The sequence below is a fragment of the Nannospalax galili genome, unplaced genomic scaffold (genome assembly GCF_000622305.1).
Source record: "Nannospalax galili isolate Female #2095 unplaced genomic scaffold, S.galili_v1.0 scaffold617, whole genome shotgun sequence".
In the NCBI taxonomy this organism is placed as follows: Eukaryota; Metazoa; Chordata; class Mammalia; order Rodentia; family Spalacidae; genus Nannospalax; species Nannospalax galili.
The window spans coordinates 1,822,601-1,846,979 of NW_008341872.1; the positions used below are offsets into that span (position 1 = coordinate 1,822,601).

Here is a 24,379-nt window from a genome sequence, read left to right on the forward strand (position 1 = left end):
TAATGATGTGATAAATCATTTACTTTAGATGTATTCATTTCTTTTTATTAATTATGTAGTATTTATTTATTTTATGTGTATGGATGTTTTGTCTGAATGTATATAAGAGCATCTGTGTCATGTGGTGGCCATGGAGGCCAGAGGAGGGTATCAGATCCTCTGGAACTGGAATTAAAGATAGTTGTTAGCTGCCCTGTGGGTGCTAGGAATAGAACCTGGGTCTTCTGCAAGAGCAGCCAGTGCTCTTAACCGCTGAGCCATCTTTTCAGTCCCCCTGCCCCCAATTTATTCATTTCCTAGCAAGAAGATGTGACACTTTCCTCACTCTGATTTCTTACGGTATCGTATGTATACTCAGTCATCATGGTCCACAGGACAAGCTGAAACATGTGAACATTTCATTGCTGATAAGCCATCGAGTGCACATCTTTCCTCACAGGACTTTGGTTCAGATGATGTGGACCAGTACCAAGACACCGAGTCACCACAAAATAAATTCAGGCTCCAATTTTATAAGATTGATAATGAAGGCTGAATATAAATGCAGTCCAAAACACCCTAGCTAGAGCTCTGCAACGAAATTCATCTACTTTCAAGTACTCTTCATATTTTTTGAGAGTACATTTATGATAAAACTTTTTGTCATGTGGCACTATCTCTATGCAGAAACCTGCTTGGGGATTTGTGAATGCTTCCAGATCTTGCTTGAACTATGATTAAACAAATAACGAAAACTTGAGCAGTAGAGAAGTCTTATATGTGTTCCCTCTGCTACCCAGTGTGAAGCTGTTGATAAGAACAACCTCTCCCTTTATACAGAACTGACAGTGGAGTGCGGAATTCTAAAAACATTAACCAGGAATGGTCAACATCTCACAATTTTTGCCAAGTGAAGAATACTTTCTAAGTGAACAAAGACTCCACACCCTCTCAAAGCACAGGTATTTAACTTTGTACTCTCCATAGTGATTTGTTCAGAACAGGAACATAAGTGTTCATAAACTCTCTTGTAAATAATGCCTGATTTTTCCCAGGTTCATTTGCATCCTAACACCACCAAAGATGGTAACTTTTAGAAGTTTATTTCCATTGAAACTAGCTGTGGGAATATGGCTATATCAATTTTGCAACTACAGCTTACTATTCACATTTGCAACTGTTTGTGAGGACTGTTTGTTCTTTCATTTCTCCTGAGTTTCTTGGGAGCTCCGAGTATATAGGATTACTTGTCTGTGTTATGGAGACAACACATTGTTCTGAGACTATGTGGGCAAGGCTGAGAGAAAAGGAGAACACAGGAATAGTCTGCTAATGAATGAGAGGTTTTCATAAGCTGGCTGTGGTCCACTGCCCAGGCCCACCTCTCACTCTCCCGTCCATTATTCATCCTATGCCCCAAGCCCAAAACTCTTTTGGGTTTCTAGAAGATTCAAGGCCTTTCTGCAGCTGATTGCTCTTGAACACGATGTGTTTCCCTATGGATATTTTCCTCCTCTTCTTATATAAAGCTAACATCTTACAAACCAAATTTATAACACTGTCCCAAGCTCCCCCATGTAGGATTACTTTTTTCTTTCCGTGTGTAGTTCAAGCTTCATAAATAGAAAGTGCAAAATCAAATTCCTGTTGTCTGTTTTGCATTTCATTTGCTCCTATTTCCTATAAGTTCCTCTAGGGCAGGGGCCGTGTCTCTCTATTCTATGTTCCCATCACCAGCACTAGGTCCTGTGCTCACAATCAGCAACTCAGCCCTGTATCCCTAGGGGAGGGAGAAAAAAGAATATCAGCACTCTTATTTGAAAGTATATTTTACATATACTTGAAGTTGTTTTATTTTCTTTACACTTTGTTAGGGGTTTGTTCTTAGTATTATTAATAGCATGAATTATTTTCATAATAAAAGTTTGATAGTTATTTTCAGTTAATAGGGGTGTTGTTGAGTCTTTACCTATAGCATGCATCAAGATCTAAGCTCAATCCCCAGCAAAAAGGAAAACAAAAAAGAAGAAAGCTATTTTTGTTTTAGATAACCAAATATCTTCCCCAATTGGTGATGATTAACTTCCAAAGTCGTTAAGCCTACTTTTTTTTTTTTTTTAAGACAGGGTCTCCCTGTAGCCCCAGCTGGCCTGGAACATGCTATGTAGACCAGGCTGACCTCAATTGCACAGAGATCCGCCTGCCTCTGCATCTGGAGTGCTGAGATTAAAAGCATGTGTACCATGACCAGCAAAACCTACTTCTTTTAGAGACAACATTAACCCTGGGGAAACTGGTTCGAAGGCCCAGATTCCCCCGCTAGCTGAATGCTCACTGTAGCCCCTCCCCCCCTTTTCAGTCTTCCTTTTCAAGTTGAAGGTGTAAACAGTTCAGCCACTTCTCTTCAGGATGTTTGTTTTTTTCGCCTGTCAGGATGAATGAAATAATAGGTTCTCGATCACCTTTGTCATCTTTTCCTTTCCCTCCTGATACTGTTTTTGTTTTTGTAGGCCTGCCGGATGTCACAGAACTGCGACCTGGGCAAAATGTGTATCACTTTTCTAATTTGAAAGGTGTCCATGACTCTGAGCCCAGAGAGGATGTAATAAACATACCCTGGTGCTTAGCCAGCATATTCCAATCGGTTTTGAAAAACAAGCAGAGGGCACAGGATTTAACACCCACGATGGCAGCGACTGTGATCAGGAGCACCCCAGTTGACTCTTCACAGGTGCGGCCTGGTGGTCTGCAGCTAAGGAAAAACAAGTGGCAATAGCATCCTTCCTCATGCTGTGAGATCATCTCATCTTTGTGTTTACATGTAGGTCAGCTGCCTTGTAGTTTGGCACAGGCTCAAAACATGATAGATCACATGCCACATGCTGGTATCTGCTTTCTAAGGATACCAGGTCCTAAGGAAGATGTGGCTACTACAGGAAAATAGTTTTGGTTCATTTGTGAAACTTAGATAAATGGTCAGAACCCACAGATTCAAGTGGGCTTCTTAAAAAAAAAAAAAAAAATCAAAGCGGTTCCTATAGGAGACTTTTCCATGTTGACTAAAGTAAGATGGCCGGGGTAGGGGGGCTGTGGTGATTATGACACTCTAACAATTGTGCTAAGACCCCCCGAACACACAAGACTAATGAGGGAAGAAATGAATGAAAAAATAAACTCCTCTAAAACTGGACCGACATTCAACTATAGTCCTTCATGGACAAGAAACATCACCCTGCCTTGGATTTAATTTAAAGCACATCAGATCTAGCTAATGAGAATTTAAAAAGGAAGATTGCTGGAAACATACTAAACTGTTTTGTTTATAGGCCAGGAACTGGGATCACTTGCCCTTTATGGAAAGTAGTGCGCCTCTAGTGCCCAAGATTATAATGATTTGAGAGTGGAAAACTTTGTGAAATGTGGGGATGGAGAGATGGCTCAGTGGTTAAGAATACTGGTTGTTCTTGCAGAAGACCAGGGTTCGAATCCCAGCACCCACATGGCAGCTAACAACTGTCAGTAACTCCATTTCCAGGGGCTCTGACAGCCTCTTCTGTCCTCCGCAGGCATTGCACGACATGGGAGCACTTACCCACATGCAGGCAATACACACATACACATAAAAAATTTTTTAAAAATTTAAAAAAATATTCATGAAATGTACCCTTATATTTTTGTTACCCTTATCCCCACCCCAAAGAATTATGGCCAGAAATATAAACATCAATATAAAACAGTATTCATTGCATAGAATAGTTGTTTCCTCCAAAGCAGTAAAGGCAACTGACTATGCCTTTCCTCTTTAACGATGCATGAAGGTGTCTCTGGTACCATGCTTTCATTTTCCTTATCCTTATTTCCATTCATCCCACATGTACCCAACCATTCAGCTTGCAGAAGCCAAGATAAAACCAACCATTTACATGGTTGGTGTTTCCCCCAATTTGAGTCTTAGGGTCAAATTTCAGACTGTCTACAAACAAATGCGATGAATAGGGACTAGATAAGGAAAGTAACAAAGTGCTAATAGCTATTGGATGTTTGCTGTTTTCTATTCATTGTTTTGTAGAATTTAACTCACTAAAAGCTCACAACAAATTTATGAGGTGACAATATCACTATTCTTACTTTATAGACAAGGAAACTAAGAAAAATAGCATCAGTTTACCCAAGGTCACCCAGCTGGTGTGATTGAGTCAGGATGGAAATTGAGGCAGCTCACCCTTGGAGCCTACACTCTTAGTCACCTCGTGACACTGTACAGATGCCCTCACAGCAAGCAAGCTGATTCATCAGACAGATTCTCAAACAGACATATCCTAGCTGGTGGTCACAGCACAGTCTACAGTGGTGAATGAACCTTCTTCAGCTATACCTCAGAGAATTTGCTGCTTGCTAAGTTGTCATATCATGATTATTTGGAATCACCTTTCACTTAAGTCAACTCCCAGGGAGCCAGGATCTTTTGGTAACATAGATGGCAGTGCCCCTATCAAGTGCTTTCTGGACATTGGCCCCATGTCCTCTCTTTGTCATTTTTCATTTGTTAGCTATCAGGGACGAGTTGTGTAGGTTCTAAAGTGCACCATCCTCTTGATATTAATATATTTTCTCTGGTTCTTTTTTAATTAATTAATTAACTATATTTATCTATTTAGTTAGTATTTAGTTAGTTATTGTTGTACTGGGAGTTGAACCTAGAGCCACCTGCATGCTAGGTAAGCACTCTGCCACTGAGTTATAACTCCAGCCCTCATTTTGTTTATTATTTTTATTTTATATGTATGCGTGTACTGCCTGCATGCATTGACGTTCATCCATGTCTTGCAATGCCCACAGAAGTTAAAGAGGGCATCAGATTCCCATGGGACTGGAGTTATGGGGGTTGGTTGTGGGTTTGATTCCATGTGGGTGCTTGGAATCAAACCCAGGTCCTCTGTAAGAGCACTCAGTTTTCTTAACTGATGAGCCATTTCTTTAGTCTCCTTGTTTTTTTTTTAACTAACATATAATGTTTACATAGATACATACACACACATATATATATATATATATATATACATGCACACATATATGAGGTGCAGTGTGATTTGATATTTTCCCCATCTTGTTATAACTATGATCTCTAGAAGAATCAGAGAATTACTTGATTAAACAAAAGTGTCAAGAATCCAACCTTACTCTTAACACTCATCTTTTGATCATAAATGAATTCAAGTGGTGCCCTAGTTAGCAATTCACTGTCAACTTGGCACAGCCTAGACTCTCCTAAGAATGAGTAATTGTCTTTATCAGGTTGGTCTGTGGACATATCATGCATGCATTATTAGTTGATGCAGCTTCCTGCCTTGAGCTCCTGCCCTGACTTCCTCAGTGATGGATTGGTTGTGACCTGGAAGTGGAAGCCAAATGAACCCCATCTCCCGAAGCTTGCTTTTGGTCAGAGGTTTTTTTTTTTTTTCCCCCAGCAACAGAATGAAGCTAGAATAGGTGGCTATGATGTGATTCATTTCCTCTGGAATCTCAGACACTCATAGAGGAGAAACAGATCTGGCACAGCTGGTAATTTGAGGTGCAACCTGAGTGTGGTGGGAGTATAGACTGTGGTGACTCACTTTCCTAAGGAAGCTTGGAAGAACTCACAGAAGAGGCAACATTTGATCTGAAGTAGCAAAGAGAGGGAGGGGTAAGATGTCCAAGCAGAACAGGCTATGAAGATAGTGATGTGTGCCACAGTAAGGTGTGTCCAGAGAAGGACTAAAATCCTGAGTAGACAGAATTTCAGGAGACAAAGAAAGGTAGGAGCTGAAGCTGAGGTGGGGCTGGGACAAGACAAGGAATTTATAGTTCTCTATAGATAGTGGATGAGCCTAGAGAAGAGAAATGGGGCCACACGTATCTTTACAAAGAAAACTGCTAACTCCTTGAACACTACATTTGAGAGGGAAGAAGCACGTTCCTTCTCACTGGCCCTCTCCTTATAAGCAGGTTTCTAATACTGTGAATGCTGCTGTTTTGTTGCTAGTTGAAATTCACCAAGCACTTGTTACATGCCAGATATTTATATGAATTGCCTGGATGTGTGTTTGGGGATGGACCCTGAGGAGACATTAAAGCGTTATTTCTGTTTTTGTTCAGGGTGTCTCCATTCCAAGCTCCTCATCTGAGAAAGTAAAAAGGGCCCTTGTGTTTTTACTATAGTTAGGACAAGTCTAATAAATTACTATTTCTTATTTATGCATTTGTTTCAACCAAGCATCCCATAGGAACGGAGTAAATCCTGGAGTGATGAGGAACTGGTCCAACTTTACTCGATGGAAAGGGGTACCTCAAGGCTAGCAATTCACTAGCTGCTTCAGAAGCATGTTCCTCTGGCCTCTGGTCCCTCTACTTGAACTCTCAATACAATAGCTGTGCTTCAGATGTGAGCACATGCTCCAAGATGCTCTGGGAGTTGTGATGTGACCTCCTACGATGACATTACCACAATAGAGCTAGTAAACAGGGCTCCATTTTCCTTTTTTTAAATTGGGGCCAAAAAAAAAAAAAATAGTTCTGAGTTAACTTTGGGGATAGAGAAAACAGGATTTGTGGTATTTTATTTTTTGTTTCATGCATACAACTTCCCTGTGTTGGATAATACAGACGGAAAAATTATGATGGTACAATTAAGCCGTTGAAACAGATTGCCCACCCAGATGGGCCCTGATTTGACAGACAATCACATCCAATCTGGTTTCCAGCAGCCAGTCCTCCAGATCTTATGCTTGGCTTCATGCAAGCACAGAAGGAGACACATGAGTCAATTAATGATGCTCTTGATTCCAGGCTGACTCCCCGCAACCCTCTGGCTATCTCAGACTGACTACTGCATATGTTAAGGAGACTACACAAGATCAAACCATGGAATTTGCTGGAAGTCAGGCAGCAAAACAGGAGTCTAACAGTGGGCTCCACTCAGCTCCAGTATGTGCATCTCCAAAGTGATAATAAGATCCACTCCAAAGTCGGACTGGCCTTTTCATATTTTTGTATAATCTTTTAAATTTTGGCAGTAAAATTATTCAATACTCTAAACCCCTAAACACAATTGAAATGTTTACTTGGGTGTCAAAAAGGGAAAAAATTCTTTTAGATGAGATCAGTATAGGATAAAAGAAGGAATCCCAGGGCAGAGCTTCCTGGGGTCACGTGGCTCTCTTATCATCAACACCCTAAAGTGCTTGTCTCATGTAGTCCCACATTCATTTTCCTCCCATACCCCAAGCTCACCACATAGAAAACAGTGGGTGTTGTTTTCTGAGCAAAGTTTCTGCTTATCCCTCTTTATTGCCATTTCCTCTCTCATGGGTATGTCTGCTCTCTTACCAGCTCAGAGAACCACAGTGAAGCTCCTGTTTCTTTGTGGAAAGAGCTTGAATAGAAAAACACAGGCAGTTACTTCTAGTTTGTTGGTTTGGATCTTTGGGTGTATTTCACTATGATACTTTCTTTATAGAGTTTAACAAATTCACTCAAATAAAGCATCAACTGGCTGCTTAGTCAGCCACACTTATTTCCTGAGACATATGAGCCTTAGAGTTTCTTAAAATTGCAATTCCAAAGATAAAGAGATTTTTAGTAATTAGAAACATAGAAGAAGGAATATTATTTCTGAGAAGAGGCGATTGCTTAGCATTTTTGGATAATGTTATTAGACTGATCCTAAATGAAAGGGAATAATGGAATAAAAAACAATCAGAGGCAGAAAGCCTTTTTTTTTTTTTTTGAGGAGAGAAATTAGACTCAGAAAACATGACTTGACCAGCTGCACAGAGGCTACGGCTTTATGGCATTTATTATTATGCCAACATCATAATCATCCAAACAAATAGACTGACTCCTAAATTAAATTTTACAGAGTGGGCCCAAAGGATCCTAGGATACTAGCTCCTCTAGCTATTGATTAGAACCCAGAACTGTATGATAGATCTCTTGAGTCCCCTCAACCTGTGCAGATGGGGCTGTCTGTGTTCTCACCCTGTCCCGATGGAACTGAACTCTGGAACCCTGTTTTGCCCTAGTCAGGCCATACCCATAATTTTTCTCCTGATTCATTGGGGAAATACAAGTCAAGTTAGGCTCCACCCTTAATCTTAACAGATCATTTGGCCTTTTCATTCCTAGTGTCTCATTCATCCAGTGTCAAGTGTTCTCCCAATCTCCACTGTGTCTATGGGTGGGTGGTTGCTTGCAGCATTTTGATGTTTATTCTCAAGCATACCTAGATTCATTCATTATCTTTTTATGTAGGGTACCACACTGAGGTTGCCAAGGAGATGTCCCCATCATAAGACCCACATGGGTCATTCCTGCATGGCCTGTCCTTTGTGACTCCTGCTTTTCTGTCTTGATTATCCTGGAATGTGGCCGCCTGAATCTGAACTACATGTTCCCACCTCCTTTGCCACTACATTATGTCATCTTCAGCTTTGTCCTGTTTAGCTAATGAGATGTAAGGAAAAGATTATCTTTGACTGCTTGGAAGAGTTCTTCTCTCCTTTCCCCTTCCCATTGGTTAGGAGTTAGACTTGATGGCTAGAGATGGTAAGAATCTTGAGATGGAAGCACATGCTCTTTTATACTCAGGGATGTAGGGGAAACAAATGAATCTGAAATAAATAATGGTCCACCCTCTGTACTTGTGGGTGTGGTATCCACGTATTCAACTAACTGCGGATCAATATTTGGAAAAAAACTTTCTGTCCTGAACATGTACAGACACATTTTTGTCATTGTTCCCTAAGCAGTACAGAATAGCACTTGGTGGTGCTTGCATTGTACCAGGCATTGTACAATGAAAGCATTGGATCCTCTGGAACTGGAGCTATGAATGGTTATTAGTCACCATGTAGGTGCTGGGAACCTAACCCAGGTCCTCTGCAAGTGCAGCCAGTGCTTTTGACTGCCGAGTCACCTCTCCAGCCTCCAGAATATATATATTAAGCAGTACAGAATAGCACTTGGTGGTGCTTGCATTGTACCAGGCATTGTACAATGAAAGCATTGGATCCTCTGGAACTGGAGCTATGAATGGTTATTAGTCACCATGTAGGTGCTGGGAACCTAACCCAGGTCCTCTGCAAGTGCAGCCAGTGCTTTTGACTGCCGAGTCACCTCTCCAGCCTCCAGAATATATATATACACAAATTGGATCTTTTTTTTTTTTTTTCTTTTTGAGACAGGGTCTCCTTGTAGCCCCAGCTGTCATGGAACTCACTATGTAGACCAGGCTGGCCTTGAACTCACAAAGATCTGCCTGCTTCTGCTTCCCAAGTGCTGGGATTAAAGGTGTGTGCCACCACGCCTGGCCCAGAATATATATTTTTATGGAAAATGTAGCCACCTCTGACATGCACAGCTACACATAAATGAACCACAGTAACTACTATTAATATGCAGAAAGAGTATACTTTTTAAAAGATTCTTTATGGAGTTTAACACCTCAGAAGTTGATTTTCTTGGTCTTTACAAGTTGCAAGTTCAGAAGATTCAGTCAAACAGTTGTCAAAGAGAATTGGCCTAAAATCACCATTGGCGATAGGCAGGGGACAGCAAGTCTAGAGGGTAGCCCATGACAGGTACAGGACAGTCCCAACAGCAGTGGATGGAAGAAATTATACCAAGTGGCATGTACATATCAAAGAAATCACCTTCGAACCTGCAACCTTACACTGACATGCAGCAGCACCTGGAACTTAGGGCACCCACCACCTTTTCCCAGGCTGGAGGGGGCCCTCAACAAAGAAAGAGTCCAGGGCTCACAGGGCTTCCACAACTCTCAGCAGAAATAAAATGAAATAGTACCAACAGTCTATTGTTAAGAAGAATATGAGTCTGAATATCACGGATACCAAAGATCTCATTTAAACTGAATCACCGTTAGCCCCATTGAAGTCGAAGTAAGTTAGGTAATCTCAGTCCAAGGCTCACAGGACTTTGACAACTCTCAGCAGAAATAAAATGAAATAGTACTCACAGACTATTGTTAAGAAGAATATGAATCTGAATGTCACGGATACCAAAGATCTCATTTAAACCGAATCACCATTAGCCCCATTGAAGTTGAAGTAAGTTTTATAATCTCTCTGTGGTTTTAATTTTATATTGTGCAGTATCATGGGACTGAACTTGATGAACTATGGAATTCCTTTTATATGTTGGAGAATGTTATATTTGTATTTAATTGATACTTTGATGTAAATGGGCTACGTGGAAAACTTCTATTAATTATATATTTACTTCTAGATTTTATTTTATTTTACTTTATTTTATTTTTTGGCACTTTGAGACAGGGTCTCCCTGTCACCCTGCTAACTTGGAACTCTATTTAGACCAGGCTGGCCTTGCCTTCACAGAGATCCATCTGCCTCTGCTTCCCCAGTGCCAGGACTAAAGACATGTATCACCACGCCAGGCTTTATTATAGATTTTAAAAGGCAAACAAAAGCTTCTAAATACCTGTAAAAGTCACCAAAGAAATACATAATTTGCATGTGCGTGGATGTACACAACCTTTGGAACCTAGATTTGTAGAAACTTTCTTATTTGCTTAATCCCAATGAACTCTCATGGTGTCCCACTGTTCTTGCTAAAAGATTCTCTTATGTAAATATTTAGGCTAGGACTTTTAAACACCCACAAACATTTATTTCAATCTCCAAATAACGTCACCCAGAGGGCTCCGAGCACTTTTTGACATGGAAGCTTGGGCTCTCTGGATGTGTCTCACAGACAATTTCTTGAGTTAAGCAGAGCTGCAACCAGAAATGAGATGAGGATCTAAGTGGTCTTGAATCTTGCAAGGTCTTTCTCCATTTTAACTTTCCTCCTTCCTCAGAGACATGCAAACAAGGCAATCTTTAATTCTAGAACTGTCTATAGACCCTTGCTTCCTTGATCCAGAAGTTAGAGAGAAATGGAGGGGCTGGAGAGATGGCTCAGCAGTTAAGAGCACTGACTGTTCTTGCAGGGGACCCAGTTTCGATTTCCAGCACACACATGGCGGCTACGAACTGTCCTTAACTCTAGTTCCGGAGAAATCTGACACCCTATTCTGACCTCTGTGGCATTGCACCATGTGGGTACATTCACCTACATGCAGGCAATACACTCATACACATAAAAAGAGAGAGAGAGAGAGAGAGAGAGAGAGAGAGAGAGAGAGAGAGAAATGGAAAGTACCAGGCCAACTTTGGAAGTTACAGAAATCCAGTGGATCATGTATCTAATAAATTCAAGGAAACAGGAAAAAAAAAAAAAGCCCACTTACTTCATCAACATGCCCAACAGCTCCATAGATCCTTGCCATTTGTCCAGTGAGATAGGGGAATCTCTCCCCAATCTCTTTCAGCATTGGGAGAAAACTGTTCAAAGCCAGTGGCTCATAGCTTGCTATTTCTATGAGGACATTTAGGATAATGTCATTATGGGTTGAATCCTTCAAATGCCTGATCAGGAACGGAACACATTTCTCAACCACCTACAAAGAGGGAGGAAAGGGGAAGGGATGAAAGGACAAAGAAAACTAGTTAAATCGGAATTAATTTTGAAAGATGACTTTGTCTGAGACAGTTTCACACTGCAGGCTGGCCTTGGACTTATAGCAATCTTCCTGCCTTAGTTTCCTGAGAACTGGGATTATAGGCATGTGGAAAGCAACACTGTAAATATTAAATCAGAAGTTAACTCATTTTGGGATTATTAAACTCATGAGAATATAAACAAATTGCCAGAATTTGAAATCTAAAATTTACAATAAAATCATCTGTGTTTGAGCTTATTTTCCTTTTAAGTTATACTCTGCTATTGAAGGGTAAAGTTTACAAAATGCTTAGGTTACTGCTATTCATAATCTAAGCTTTGATATTTATAGGAATGTTATATTCCAACAACCACAAAAGGTCTGATTGAAGGGACAACGGGCACGTAAGAGATCCTTGTTGATTTTACTAAAGTCTTCAATTTGGGAAAATGCTGTTTAGAAATGTTTTGTATTAAAAATGAGAAAGCAGGGAAGGTCTCTCCTATTGCCTTCAATCATCCATTTTGATCCAATGTCATGGTAAGGTAAAAATAATTTCCACCATATTTTTACTGCTTAATACTTCTATTTTAATACCCTTATGAATATAATGATTAAATAATTCATATTAGAAAATGTGACTTTTGTGAAATAAAGTCATAATACACAGTATGAGAGGAGAGAATTTACAAAAAATATGCACAAGCTTGCTTCATACTGACAATTTAATGAACTGTTTTGTTTGCTAAAATTAAAAGAAATCACAAAAAAACAGTGGAAAATGAACCAATAAAAATAAGGATCTGTCCATCTACATTTCTGTTACGCATATTTCTTTTGTCTGCTATGGCTTTGCATTATTTTTCTTTTGTCAGTTTCTCAGTAGGATAGATTTTAGATATAGTTCCCAGTATTGTTAACTGACTGATGCACAGACCCCCACGGACAACCTGTTTTCTGTCCTGCTCTGGCTTCAAGGGTGTATTTTTCTGTAAATGATAACATTATCCATGTAGTTAAGCCAGGACATTTTGTCTTGTTTTTTGCTTTTGTTTATTTTAGTTTTTTGAAGCATGGTTTTAATGTGTAGCCAAGGCTGGCCTGGAACTCAATATATAGACCAGGATAGCCTCCCTAGTGCTGAGATTTTAGGCACAAAACACTCTGCTTGATTTTGGGCATTGCTCCTCCCTTACCAGCAATCACCATGAAGTTCCATTGATTCTACCTCCCTTGTATCCCATGAATGTGTCCACTGCCTCAATTTCTACTCCCCCATACTTTGACCCCAACACGGATACTCATTGGATTTTTCCCATTTGCAAGGTATTATCCTAGGTGCTGGGGTTATAGTTGGGGACATGTCTAGAAGGATTCATTCCTTTACAGAATAAGAAACAAATAATCACATCAGAACCGTATAATTACAAAATTTAATAACTCTATGTAGGAAAATACAGAATTCTGTGTAAACGTAAGCTGGGGGGGTCAGGCAAGGCCCCTCAGTGGGGACATTAACTGAGATCCCTGGTCCTGTCATTCAGTACTTGGGTGATTCCATCTTTCCCATCCATATTCTTTGTATCCTATGCTCATAGTGGTGCCCTTTTCCTTCTGAAAGCTACTCAGTTATTGGACCTTGCAGTCAAGACAGAATCTTAGTGTACATTTCTTGTATAGACAGACCCTACTCTGTCCACTCAGCCCCTTGCCCATCCTTTCCGCTCTGCCCCAACCCAACTGTATCGTGGATCGTACTGCAACTGTGATGAACCTTGAAGAAACTTTACTTAACCTACTAAGTTTTCTCTTGTGCCTGAGATTTTACTTCTGTGGCTCACTCTACTTGAATTTCTTGCCACCCTTGTTTGACTGGACTAACTCCTAATTATTCCCAAGCCCCCAGATTACATCATTTCCTAAGAAAGACTCCGGACTACACTCCTCTTTCCCTCTCAGCCTTTTATTCCTGCTGAAGTCCCTGCTGTGAACTCCATGATCCTATGTAGCTCCTTCTTATGTTCCCCTCTTATGACTGGCCTGGATGTCTGTCTTTAAGACTGAATGGAATGGTCTTCAAGGTCAAGAATCCTGTTTTATTTGTCACTGGTTACAAGTAAGTCAACGAATACTTGAGAAACAAATCAAAGGGGAGCAGATCTTAATGTTTTACAGGGTAGTATTTAAGTAAAACACCATTTCACCACAGTAACTGAAGGTCTGTACATAACATTTAAACGTGCACCACCATCAGTCATGCACAGTATAATTAACATAACAATCGAGATTATTAAAACGATCCTACATAGGGAGCTAAAGTGTATATCCATTCAAGTACTTTGAGAAGAACAAGGCTAGTTTCTGGTAAATTGCACGCATACGTGAACAGTTCTATAACTGCTCTGCCTGTGCATTTTGGAGGGCCTACATGTCCTTCAGGGGACATCACAAGGGTCCCTGGCACGTACATCTAGAGTATCAGCCAGCTGCACTGGGTCAGGACAACATATCTAACCTGAGACAAAATGGAAAATGCTCACACATTTCCTGCCTCTTTCAGAAAATTTCATTTCCCAGCCCTTACTCTTCAGGTCCTATTCTGGGAACACCAAGGTCTCTGTGTTCCAAAAATGAAAAATAAAGAGGGAAAAAAGGAAGGAGGACAGAAAGGACAGAAATAGAGACGAAGAGAAAAAAGAGAAAACATGCAGGCACAATGTAAATAAATCCTCCAGGGCACAGTTGAATCAGTAGAAGGTGCAGCCCTGAACACTGTCAACAGAGTAATGACGGCTTTATAAATAAAGCAAAAGCTGAGTATTTTGCTATGAATTCCTAACAGAAAGTTTATTATGATGGTGATAGAAAAGAGAGATATTTCGAAGTTTATCACATTCACACATACATGAAAGAAAAGTGACGCTCTGGGCAAAAGGAATTTTATTTTCTATACACGGCATATCTTTGGGCTGGTGTCTCCAGTGCTGCCCCATTGGGAGTTGACTTCATGTCTCCAAGAAAGTCCTATCTTTGCTGAGAACCAGGGAGTCACAGAGACAGAACAGATGGCGGTGGGGAGCAAGCTGATGTGGCTGTAAGCATACTGCTCTGCATCACTGAAAGAACTCAATAGCCTTTTCCCCCTGTCTCTCTCTGTTCTGCTCAGCCTCTTCACTGTATCCAAAGTACATTGTCCTGAAACCAAAATCTAATCATATCAGGCTTCCCTAAGTGACTTTCAAAGATCCTTTATGGGTCCAGGCAAGAATCCCAGTGCCAGGGCCTTGCAGAGTTTTCATTGATGAGTGTTTCTGGTACCTCCTCCCTATGGCCCAGCTTCCTGGTACTGCCTGCCCACAGTGGTGGACAGAGCGGAAGTCTCATACATTTAAATTCCACTGTCTCTTCATCCCACTCTAATAGACTGGGGTGGAGTGCAAATGGAGCCTTCACACCACACATCCAGATACTCAGCAGTGATAGTAAATGTTCTCCTACCTGACAAGAGAACCTTGTGTCAATCTGGGATGCCTCCTTTGAATTTAGAATCCTTTTATCTATATGGAAGAAATGGGGAGTGATGACCCCACCCCACCTCTTTTCTTCCTACCCCTGTCTGTGGGTAGCCTAGGCTCATCTAAGCTACCCCTCAAGCATGTGAGTAACAATGTAAAACTTAAAATTTCTCCAGATAATTCTATACTAGGGATGACAATGACCGAGGCCCTGGTGTCAGGAACACTCCTCTCTCCACAGTTCTGACAACTTATCTCACAGCTAAGTCTGCATAACATTATGCTCTGGCTTTTATTCTACTTTCCTTTTTCTATAAATTGAAGTGTACTACAGGAAAGGTACAGAAAAGTAAGAATTTCTCTCTCTTCAACTCTGGTCCAAATTTTAAAGTAAAGCCATGTCCCTTTATGAACTGCTGCATCCTGGGGTTTTAATAAGACAAACAACAGATGCAGAGGGACTATACTCACTCTTAGAGTGTCTTCTCCTGGGGTAAACAGACCCAGGAATAGGCATGTACACTCGATGCAGGTTCCAAGTGTGTAGGAAAGTTCCAAGGCCCCAGTTCCCTGGGCTATACTTCGTGAGGGGCAGATTTAAACCAGGGGCACAAGTAGAAGATGCTAGACCAGAGCCCTCTGAAGCAAACAAGGGTAGAATCCTAGCTTGATTTTTCTGGTTCTTCCAGGACAGAATTACTTACTTATTTTTCTATCTCCCATAGCAGGCTGTTTACAACATCAGCATTTGTCACTAAATGGACATTTTGTGTATACATCTCCCCAAGCCATGACCACCTTAAGGACAGGGTCATCTGAAAATCATGCTATATTTGGTTGGTAGTAAGTGATATTTCAGTTCTTATGTATAGATAGAAGATAGATGTGGAGCATGGTGGATGCCTTTAAACCCCAATACTTAAGAAGGAGAGGTGGGCAGATCTCTGTCAGTTCAAGGCCAGTCTGCTCTACATAGCGAGTTCTAGGCCAGCTGGGGCTGTATATTGAAACCTTGTCTCAGAAAAAGGTATAGTGATGTACATGTATTTGTATGTGTATATGTCTCTGTCTCTCTCTTTCTCTGTCCTCTGTGTGTGTGTGTGTGTGTGTGTGTGTGTGTGTGTGTGTGTACATATGTGCATACACACACAAAAGAAAGCAGTAATGGTAAGAATGAGGCACAACAACAATATTTGCCTTCATTAATCTCCAGAAGTCTACAAAGTGACTGCCATTCTTTTCGTTTACTTCTGGCTTCCTCCACACTGAAAAATATGTATTTCCTGGAAAACGGGTTCTGCCCTAAAGACTATCTCTGAGTACTCTATATAGCCCACCGTTCCATCTTCCTCATGTTTTGCAAATGACCTCTTTAAGTAAATATGCACTGACTTCTGAGTGGTGTGGGCCACTGGTCCATGCTGTAGTAGGTGTTGTAGGATTAAGCAAGTAAACAGGAACGTTCTACATTGTTATGTGAAAACTCAAGGAAATGACTATCTCCTTTAGGGAACAGACCACAACCGCAGTCCCTCTGTGTCTGGACACTGATGAGGTAGGGTTTCACTTGCCACTCTGTCAGTCACCTCTGCATGCCTTGGGCAGGAAGCCCATGGTGAGGGCTGACAACACGTATGCATACACATTCATAAATTCTGTTCCTTTCGCTAGCTAGACTTCAGTACGTCCTCTGGCAGCAATGGAAACACTTAGTTCTCAAAAGGGCCACTTGGAAAACTGACCACCTAGACTTTTCCTATAAAGGGATCTGGAACAATCCCTGTGGTGCTGATGGTGAGTCATTAGCCAGGACCTGCCTCTCTCTATCTGAGAATAGTTTCCCCCAAAAAGAAGGATGCTCAGATACATTGATGAAAGATAAGGACCCTTCTCACCCAGCCACTTCTTAGCACTCACAGATGTGTGGATGCAAACACTCAAGGACTGTCATCTTTGTGTAGACCAATTGTCTTCTCTTCCTTTGTTGTGTTTCTGAGGGTTAAACTCGGGGCCTTGCATATGTGTCTCTAGAGGGGCTGTTTTTACATGAAGGGAAGGGCTGACAGGGGGAACATTTTTATCCTTGAGTTATATCCCTACTCTGAGAAAACATTTTTCAATGGTCCACTATCGACACTCCTGTCCTGGAGTGGAGATCCCACTAATCCCCCTGTGTTAGCTTTCCCATGACTGTAGAAGAAGCCTGACAGAGGCAACTTAATGGGGGAAGGATTTATTTTAGCTCATAGTTCCAGGGATTTCAGGAAAGCATGGTGTGGGAGGTTCATGACCCTAAAAGGAACAGACCAGGAAGCAGAACGGAAGACTATAACCAGAGGCAGATGCAACAGTCACAACCTCTTGAAACAGTGTCACGAGCTAGGAACCAAGTATCGAAGCACGTGGGCCCCTGGAGGACATTCAGACCCTAACAATAACCATTCTAAGTTACATACAGCTGCAAGTCTTTTTTAAAAAATATTTTATTATTTTTATTGTATGTGTATGAGTGTTATGCCTGCATATAAGTGCACCTATGTCGTGCAATGCCTGCGAAGGACAGAAGAGGCTGTCAGATCCCCTGGAACTGGAGTTACCGACAGTTGTTAGCTGTCATGTGGGTGCTGGGAGTTGAACCCAGGTCTTCTGAAAGAACAGTCAGTGTTCTTCTCTACTGAGCCATCTCTCTAGCTCAGCTGCAAATATTTATGCAGAAATAAGAACTCCACTTAAATTTAAATTTCTGAGTAAAATTTCTCACTTACCTTCTTTATTTTTAAAAAATTTATTATATATTTATTTATTGGTCTTTTTGAGACAGGGTCTCCCTGTAGCCCCAGTTGTCCTGGAACTCACTATGTAGACCAGGCTGTCCTCGAACTCACAGAGGTCCGCCTGCCTCTGCCTCCCGAGTGCTGGGATTAAAGGCGTGCGCCACCATGCCCGGCTCACTTACCTTCTTATTTCATCTGAAATGAAGTAGATTAGAATGAAATGAAATGCAGGCTCCATTTCAGATTGCTGATGCCCTACTTGTGATTCTTTCTTCTCTATAAAGCCTCTCTTTAGGATCATGCCCCTGCCCATTGTCTAATTAGGAGACCAAGAGATGAGAGGGGGTACATTGGGCACAGGCAGTATGGGTTCGGGGGGCACAGGAAGAGCTGAAGAGGTGAGTAGTGGGGTTAGTCTCACATGAAGGGAAGGACCAAGAGCTGGCTGGTTGGGCAGTTCCCCCTTACAACTTCATCTGTCCAGATGCATGGTAGAGTAGGGGCCCCTCAACCACTCTAAGTGCCTCCTGGGCTCGGGCCTCTCACTGTGGTTTCCACGCTTAGCTCTCGCATCATCTCCAAGGATCTGCTTCTTATTCCATTTACTTCTCCTCTGTCTGGTGTCTAGCTCACCATCCCTCTGTCCTCTTTCCCACACATCCTCCTGCATTCTCTGGAACTCCATCAGCTTCACAAAGCACAGTTCTACAGACTCAGTTTTTTAGTGTCAGATGGTTTCATGGCTAGAATCAGACCAGGGTTAGGTTGCAGTTTGGCTTTACCAGTGAAGCTTTGGACCTGTCACTAGTGTTAGACTCATATTATCTGTGTGTGGTGGTTTTGGGGAGGATAGTCTCGTCAGAGAGAGACAGGAAAACGGGAGGGGCTGATACAACTGAGGTGACTGTGAAAAGTCATCTCACAGAACCACTCCACTGTTTGTGACCTCTCCAAGTTTTGGCTTTTCCATCTATAAAATAAAAAGGCTTGCTGTGTAAGAGCAAATGAGGTAATGTCTTTAAACCCCTCACCCAGTGCCTGGTACACGTATGAGCTCAACCGCTATCAGTGCCCTTTGTCCCCATGACTGACATTGAGAAAACCATTCTTGTAGCCTTCTTGGGGGAAAACTGGTCAGGCCAAGACAGGAAAGAGCCTGGCTTCAAAAACTTGGACTTTTATTCATCACTAACATGTGTGAGGTTAAGCAAGTGAACTTCTCAGAGCATCTGTTTTTATCAAAGTAAAATGAAGGAAAATTAACACAGTATAGTCATTTGCAGGACTAGATATGAAAGAGTCTTTTTCAAAAGATCAAGTTCTCTGGAATTTGAGGCATTAACACTAACTGAACCACGTGAGAAATAATCACCACGTGTCAGGTGCCAAGCTAGCCATTTGGAGCATAGTGCCGAACAAGATAGCTCTCAGTCAGGGTGGTCTAGAGAGAACTGGGAAAATAGATTCAGAGAAAGTTTTTGGCATTTTTAGCTGCTATCTAAAGGACTGAAATAGCCAAGAAAGGGCAATAGTTGTAGGTAAGAACCTTCCAGGTGGTAAATATTGCATGTGTGTGAACATGCAGTGCCCATGAGACAATATCCATTAGTGGGCCCCAAGGACTAGCTTGTAGAAGCTTTGAGGCCAAGAAATGATCAAAACGGACTTCAGATGGCCTCATAAGCCCTTTCCTGAGCCTCTCAGCAGCCAGAACCTCCATGAAGGTCACACGTAGAGCCATGCTCACTCTTGGCCCCACTGCATTGGGAGTTGACCCCAGGCCATTGTCTCCTCCCTCATCCTATAATTGCCTCTGGGTTTCATTTCCCTTCAGGCCAAGGCTTCCCTTCATGCAAAATGAGTTATACTAGGCTATTTTCCCCAGATCCATCTCAAACTTTCATCGAATCTACTGTCTAAAAATTGTATTTGATCCCCCCTCCCCTGCCCAGGCTACAGATAAAATAGGGTATGACAGCTGCTCTGTGGCACCAAGTCTGGTCTTTTAGTCACTCTTATTTTCTCAATCACCAGACTCCATCTGTGTTAGTCACGATAATGGCTGCCTTAAAGAGGTCTATGTCCAATTTCTGGAGCTTATGAGTATGTTACATTAATATGGCAAAAGGAACTGTGCAGATGTGCTCAACCTAGAGACCTTGAGATGGGGCGATTACCTTGGATTATCTGGGTGATCCCAGTGGAATCACAAGGGTCAGTAGAAGACGGAGGGAGAAGAGCCAGAGTCAGAGGAAATATGAAGAGAAAAGCAGAGGCAAGAGTAAGCCATGAGCCATGAGCCTGGAGTGGCCGGAGGCTCTGGAAGCTAGACAAGGCAAGGGGATAGATTTGCCCTTAGAACATGCAGAGAGAATCAGCCCTACTGACCCATTTTTGGACTTTTGATCTGCAAAACTCCAAACCATTTTTGTTGTTTTAAAAATCACATGTTCCTATAGCATCAACGAACAGGTAACAAATACAATGTGCCGTTCAATGAGCCTGCTTTCAGGTGAGCCAAGAATTGCATCCCATAGCTGTGCTCCTCACCCTGTTTCTGCTGGATGTCCCCCAACCTTTCTGCCCTCCAGATTTTCCTAAATTGATTCTTCCACTTGTAATCCAGAATACATCCCCCAAGTTCCTCCAGTACTTTGTTCTACCTAATACTTCCTCACACATCTTCCATCTCTTTATTCTTGTGTTTTTAACTTTTCCTATTTCCTCTGGACTCCCTGAGTTGGCAGTTCACACTTATATGGTCACTTCTTAACCTTTCCTTTCTACAGGCAATCCACAACAAGTGACTACTTTCACCCACCCCAGCCCTACAGACATTGTTCCTTTTGGGTCACCGATGGGTCACATTACTCAAACCAAGGTCAGTTTCTATCTCTAGTCTTCTTTACTTTCCTAGATTATGATTCTTTCTGGTAATGCTTCTTCTTTGGAGACCATTCCACAACCTTTCCTGGTTTATTGTGGCTTCTACTTCCTTTGGTTCATTGATTCATATTTTAATTCAACAACTTCGTGTGTGTGTGTGTGTGTGTGTGTGTGTGTGTGTGTGTGTAAGTCAGAGGTCTAACAGGTTTTGTTTCTCAAGAGCTGTTCACTTTGTATTTTGAGACAGTATCTCTCCCAGGGACCTGGGACTTGACAATTCAGCTAGGCTGTCTGACCAGTGAGTCCCAGGGATCTTCTTCCTTCCTTCCTTCCTAGTGCTGAGATTATAATATTATACCACCACATCACAACAACCTTCTTTTTATGTAGATGTTGGAGATAGAAATCAGGTCCTCATGCTTATACAGCAAGCACTTCAACAACTGAGCTGTCTCCTCAGGCCCTATCAAACCTCTGCTACTACTATGTGTCCAAAATAATGTTAGAAGCTATATGTAAGTATATGGAAGTCCTAGGGCCCTTAAGGAGTTTATAGTATACTACAAGAGATAGCTATGCAAAAATAATGATTGTCATAAGCGCAAAAACAAAAGTGTATACCAAGTAGTATATAAATTCCCGTCCAAACTCTGGCCTTGGTATTTAATTTGTGATATCTAAAGTAGTAGCAAACTGTGCCCTATCCCCAATCTACTGAACCAAGATCTCTGGGTACAGTTTATGTATGAGCCAGCTTCCTGGTCTTCTGACCTGGGGCATTCTATAAAGGCTTTACCCAGTGTCCCTGACACTCAACCTGCCATCACTCACTGAAGGCCCTTTGTCTCTCTGTTAACAGGTTCAAACCTGAAAAAAAAGTAATTTTTAGGGTCTGGCCCTGGATTTCACTGTATCATTTCCCTTAAGGACAAAATCAACTACCCTCCAAATCGATGTCCACTGCGCCTCCTGGCAGCCTCTGGTTTCTATCTGGATATTTATCTGGCATTCAGGAGACACTGTGGGGGTAAAGCATGTGTCCACACAAAATGATAAGACCATTGCTTGGATGTTGGTGATGATGGTGGAGGTATGAGAAACAGTGTTCAGAGTGTCCTAACAACCATCTAGTGATGACAAGGAAAAAGCATACAAAGAATGGAAGTCAAAACTGAGAGAGAGAGAGAGAGTGAGAGAATTGTTCATAATATTTGATTCCTTGGATCAAGCCACATTTGAAGTTTTGCTTCCTTTTCACATCATGTTATACATTTCTCTCACTGTTGAGGCCACAGTGGTTTGTTCTATCACTGGTAATCACAAGCATTCTAACTGTCAGTATTTTTAATTTGAATCCAAAGAAAACAACTGATTTGCTATCTAGAAAATAACCCTTTGCTCTCACCATGGGCTGATTTTCTCACAAACCAACTCATGTATAAATATTTATCTTGGCCCTTCTTGAGAAAATATTGAGTCTTAAAACCATATAATCTACATTAAGTTACGTTGAAGGTATTCCACAATGGTCAGATTTACATGTGTTGCTTTTAATAACTGTAAATAATATCACTAACTAACTAACTAACCAACTAACTATATATATATATATATATACTTTACTGGATCACAGATGTTTGGTTGAACATTTCTGAGTGTGTCTGTGAGAATATTTCTGGATGAGAATAACATCTGAATGGGTAGATCAAGTTAAACATATTTTCCTTCCACTGTGGGTAGGCATCAGACAATTTGTTAGGAGCTTAAATAAAGCAAAAATGGGAAGGAAAAGAGAATCCCACTTTGCTTGACTTTCTGAGCTAGAACACTGGTCTGTCTTCAGTCTGGAATTTACACCATCTTCCTTCCAGTTCTCAAGATTTTTGACTTGAACTGAAACTACAACCCTGGATTTTCTATCTCTAGGACAGATAACAGATGACTCTTCTTAGTTCTTAGCCTTCATAATGATATGAACCAACACACACACACACACACACACACACACACACACTCAACTTCCCATGTAGAAGGGTGCTTTCATTTTAAGACAGATACTTATACATGTATGTATGAGGAAACCCTAAGCACACAATCCTGCTTACATTATCCAGAAACATGTCTGGCTACCTAGACCATCGCAGTACGTGTAATATATGGTGTACAGGGTATATATAGTGCAGTTTTTACCTCCACTTGTTTTCTCTTTGCTGCTACATGCAAAAGCCGTAGTAGATGGTACTGTTCTGTCTGTTCCAATTGAGACAGCAGGGCCAGGAGTTCTGTCAGGTGTCTGTTAATTGGTTGAGGCTGCTTTTCATACACAGCAGGTAACACCCTCAACAGTACAGCATTTCCTGTTGGGGGAACAACAGGGACTTTATTAACCCCAAATAATAGACATTATTGTCAAAGAAATATCCTTTACACTTATATAATAACTGGTATAGACTAACAGGCAAATGTTCTGTTTAAAATAACAGAATCTGATTTCGGGGGTGGGGTGGGGAAGAGGAAGGCACTAAAGCACAACTTAAACTGATTCTAAAAGGGGGAATATTTTATGATACATTCAGCATTTATTTAATGAAAAATTTTCCTGAGTAATGGTCAACAGGGGATAGTGGCACATTTGACAGTAACCAGACCACACCCTTGAGAAGGAAACAGTTCTGATAAAGAATTCCTGACTAGAAACAGCATTCGGATGATGCCTAAAAGAAAAGTGAGCTGTGTCATAAGCATGAAACCAAATGAAGCTGAGCCAAAAAATGTGCAAAGAAATGTGTTCACTCACATTGCTGAGGGACGTGAAGGCAGGATTTGGACAACGGACATGTGGAAACTGTGCCTTATTTTTATGAAAACTTTAAAAGGTAACAACGCAGATTTAAATTTCCAATTTCTTTACTATTTCAAGGGAAATGTATACTCAGCTTGTTTGTCGCATGTGATTTGCCTCAAAGACTTGTATAGACAACTGAAAACTAAAGAAAAAATATTACATAAGCTGCAGGGTCTTATCTGCAAACAACATATGGGAAACAGCTGCTCATCACTTGATGGTGTGGATTTTCCTCGCTCAAAAATCCTGTCAAGTACTTACTTAACTGTCTCAGGGGATTTGACTTCTAGAGATTTCTTGAAAAATTTTCTTGAGTCTGTTTACATTTTTACCTTTATTTTATTTTATTTTATTTTATTTTGTGGTGCTCAGGAACAAACCCAGGGCCTCACCCATGCCAGGCACTCTATAGATGAGCTACGCCCCATCCCAATAAAATTCGTGGTTTACTTTACTTTTATTCTAAAGTTGACTTTGTTACATACATGTAGACCTTCATTAAGTGGCAGAGATAAACTCATAAATAAAATATATTTAAGTGTGAACATTAAGAGGACCAGGAGTTCCAGAATATCAATTTTACGTTCTGTTAAAGGGACAAAACTGTATGCATTTGGGTAACAATAAATAGTGAGAATTTCTTTTTCACAGAATTACTCTCAAGCGTGTCAGTAATATGCCCATACAACAAAAGATCTTGGAAATTACTGTTTGAGACAGAGTCTCCCTGTAGCACCAGCTAGCCTGAAACTCACTCTATAGACCAAGTTGGGCTTGATCTCCCAAAGATCCACCTGCCTCCGCCTCCTGAGTGCTG

The 24,379-nt window shown here is 41.2% G+C and overlaps 1 protein-coding gene across 2 annotated transcripts in view; it reads right to left on the reverse strand.

Annotated features, from left to right (window-relative positions):
- Positions 1-24,379, reverse strand: part of Veph1 (ventricular zone expressed PH domain containing 1) — a 243,699-nt gene that overhangs the window by 162,683 nt on the left and 56,637 nt on the right. For both annotated transcript variants that reach the window (XM_008837452.1, XM_008837453.2), the window contains exons 4-5: positions 22,908-23,074; positions 11,291-11,500 (exon numbers count right to left, since the gene is read on the reverse strand). In XM_008837452.1, coding sequence (XP_008835674.1) covers positions 11,291-11,500; positions 22,908-23,074 — 377 coding nt within the window. The remainder of the gene's footprint in view (positions 1-11,290; positions 11,501-22,907; positions 23,075-24,379) is intronic.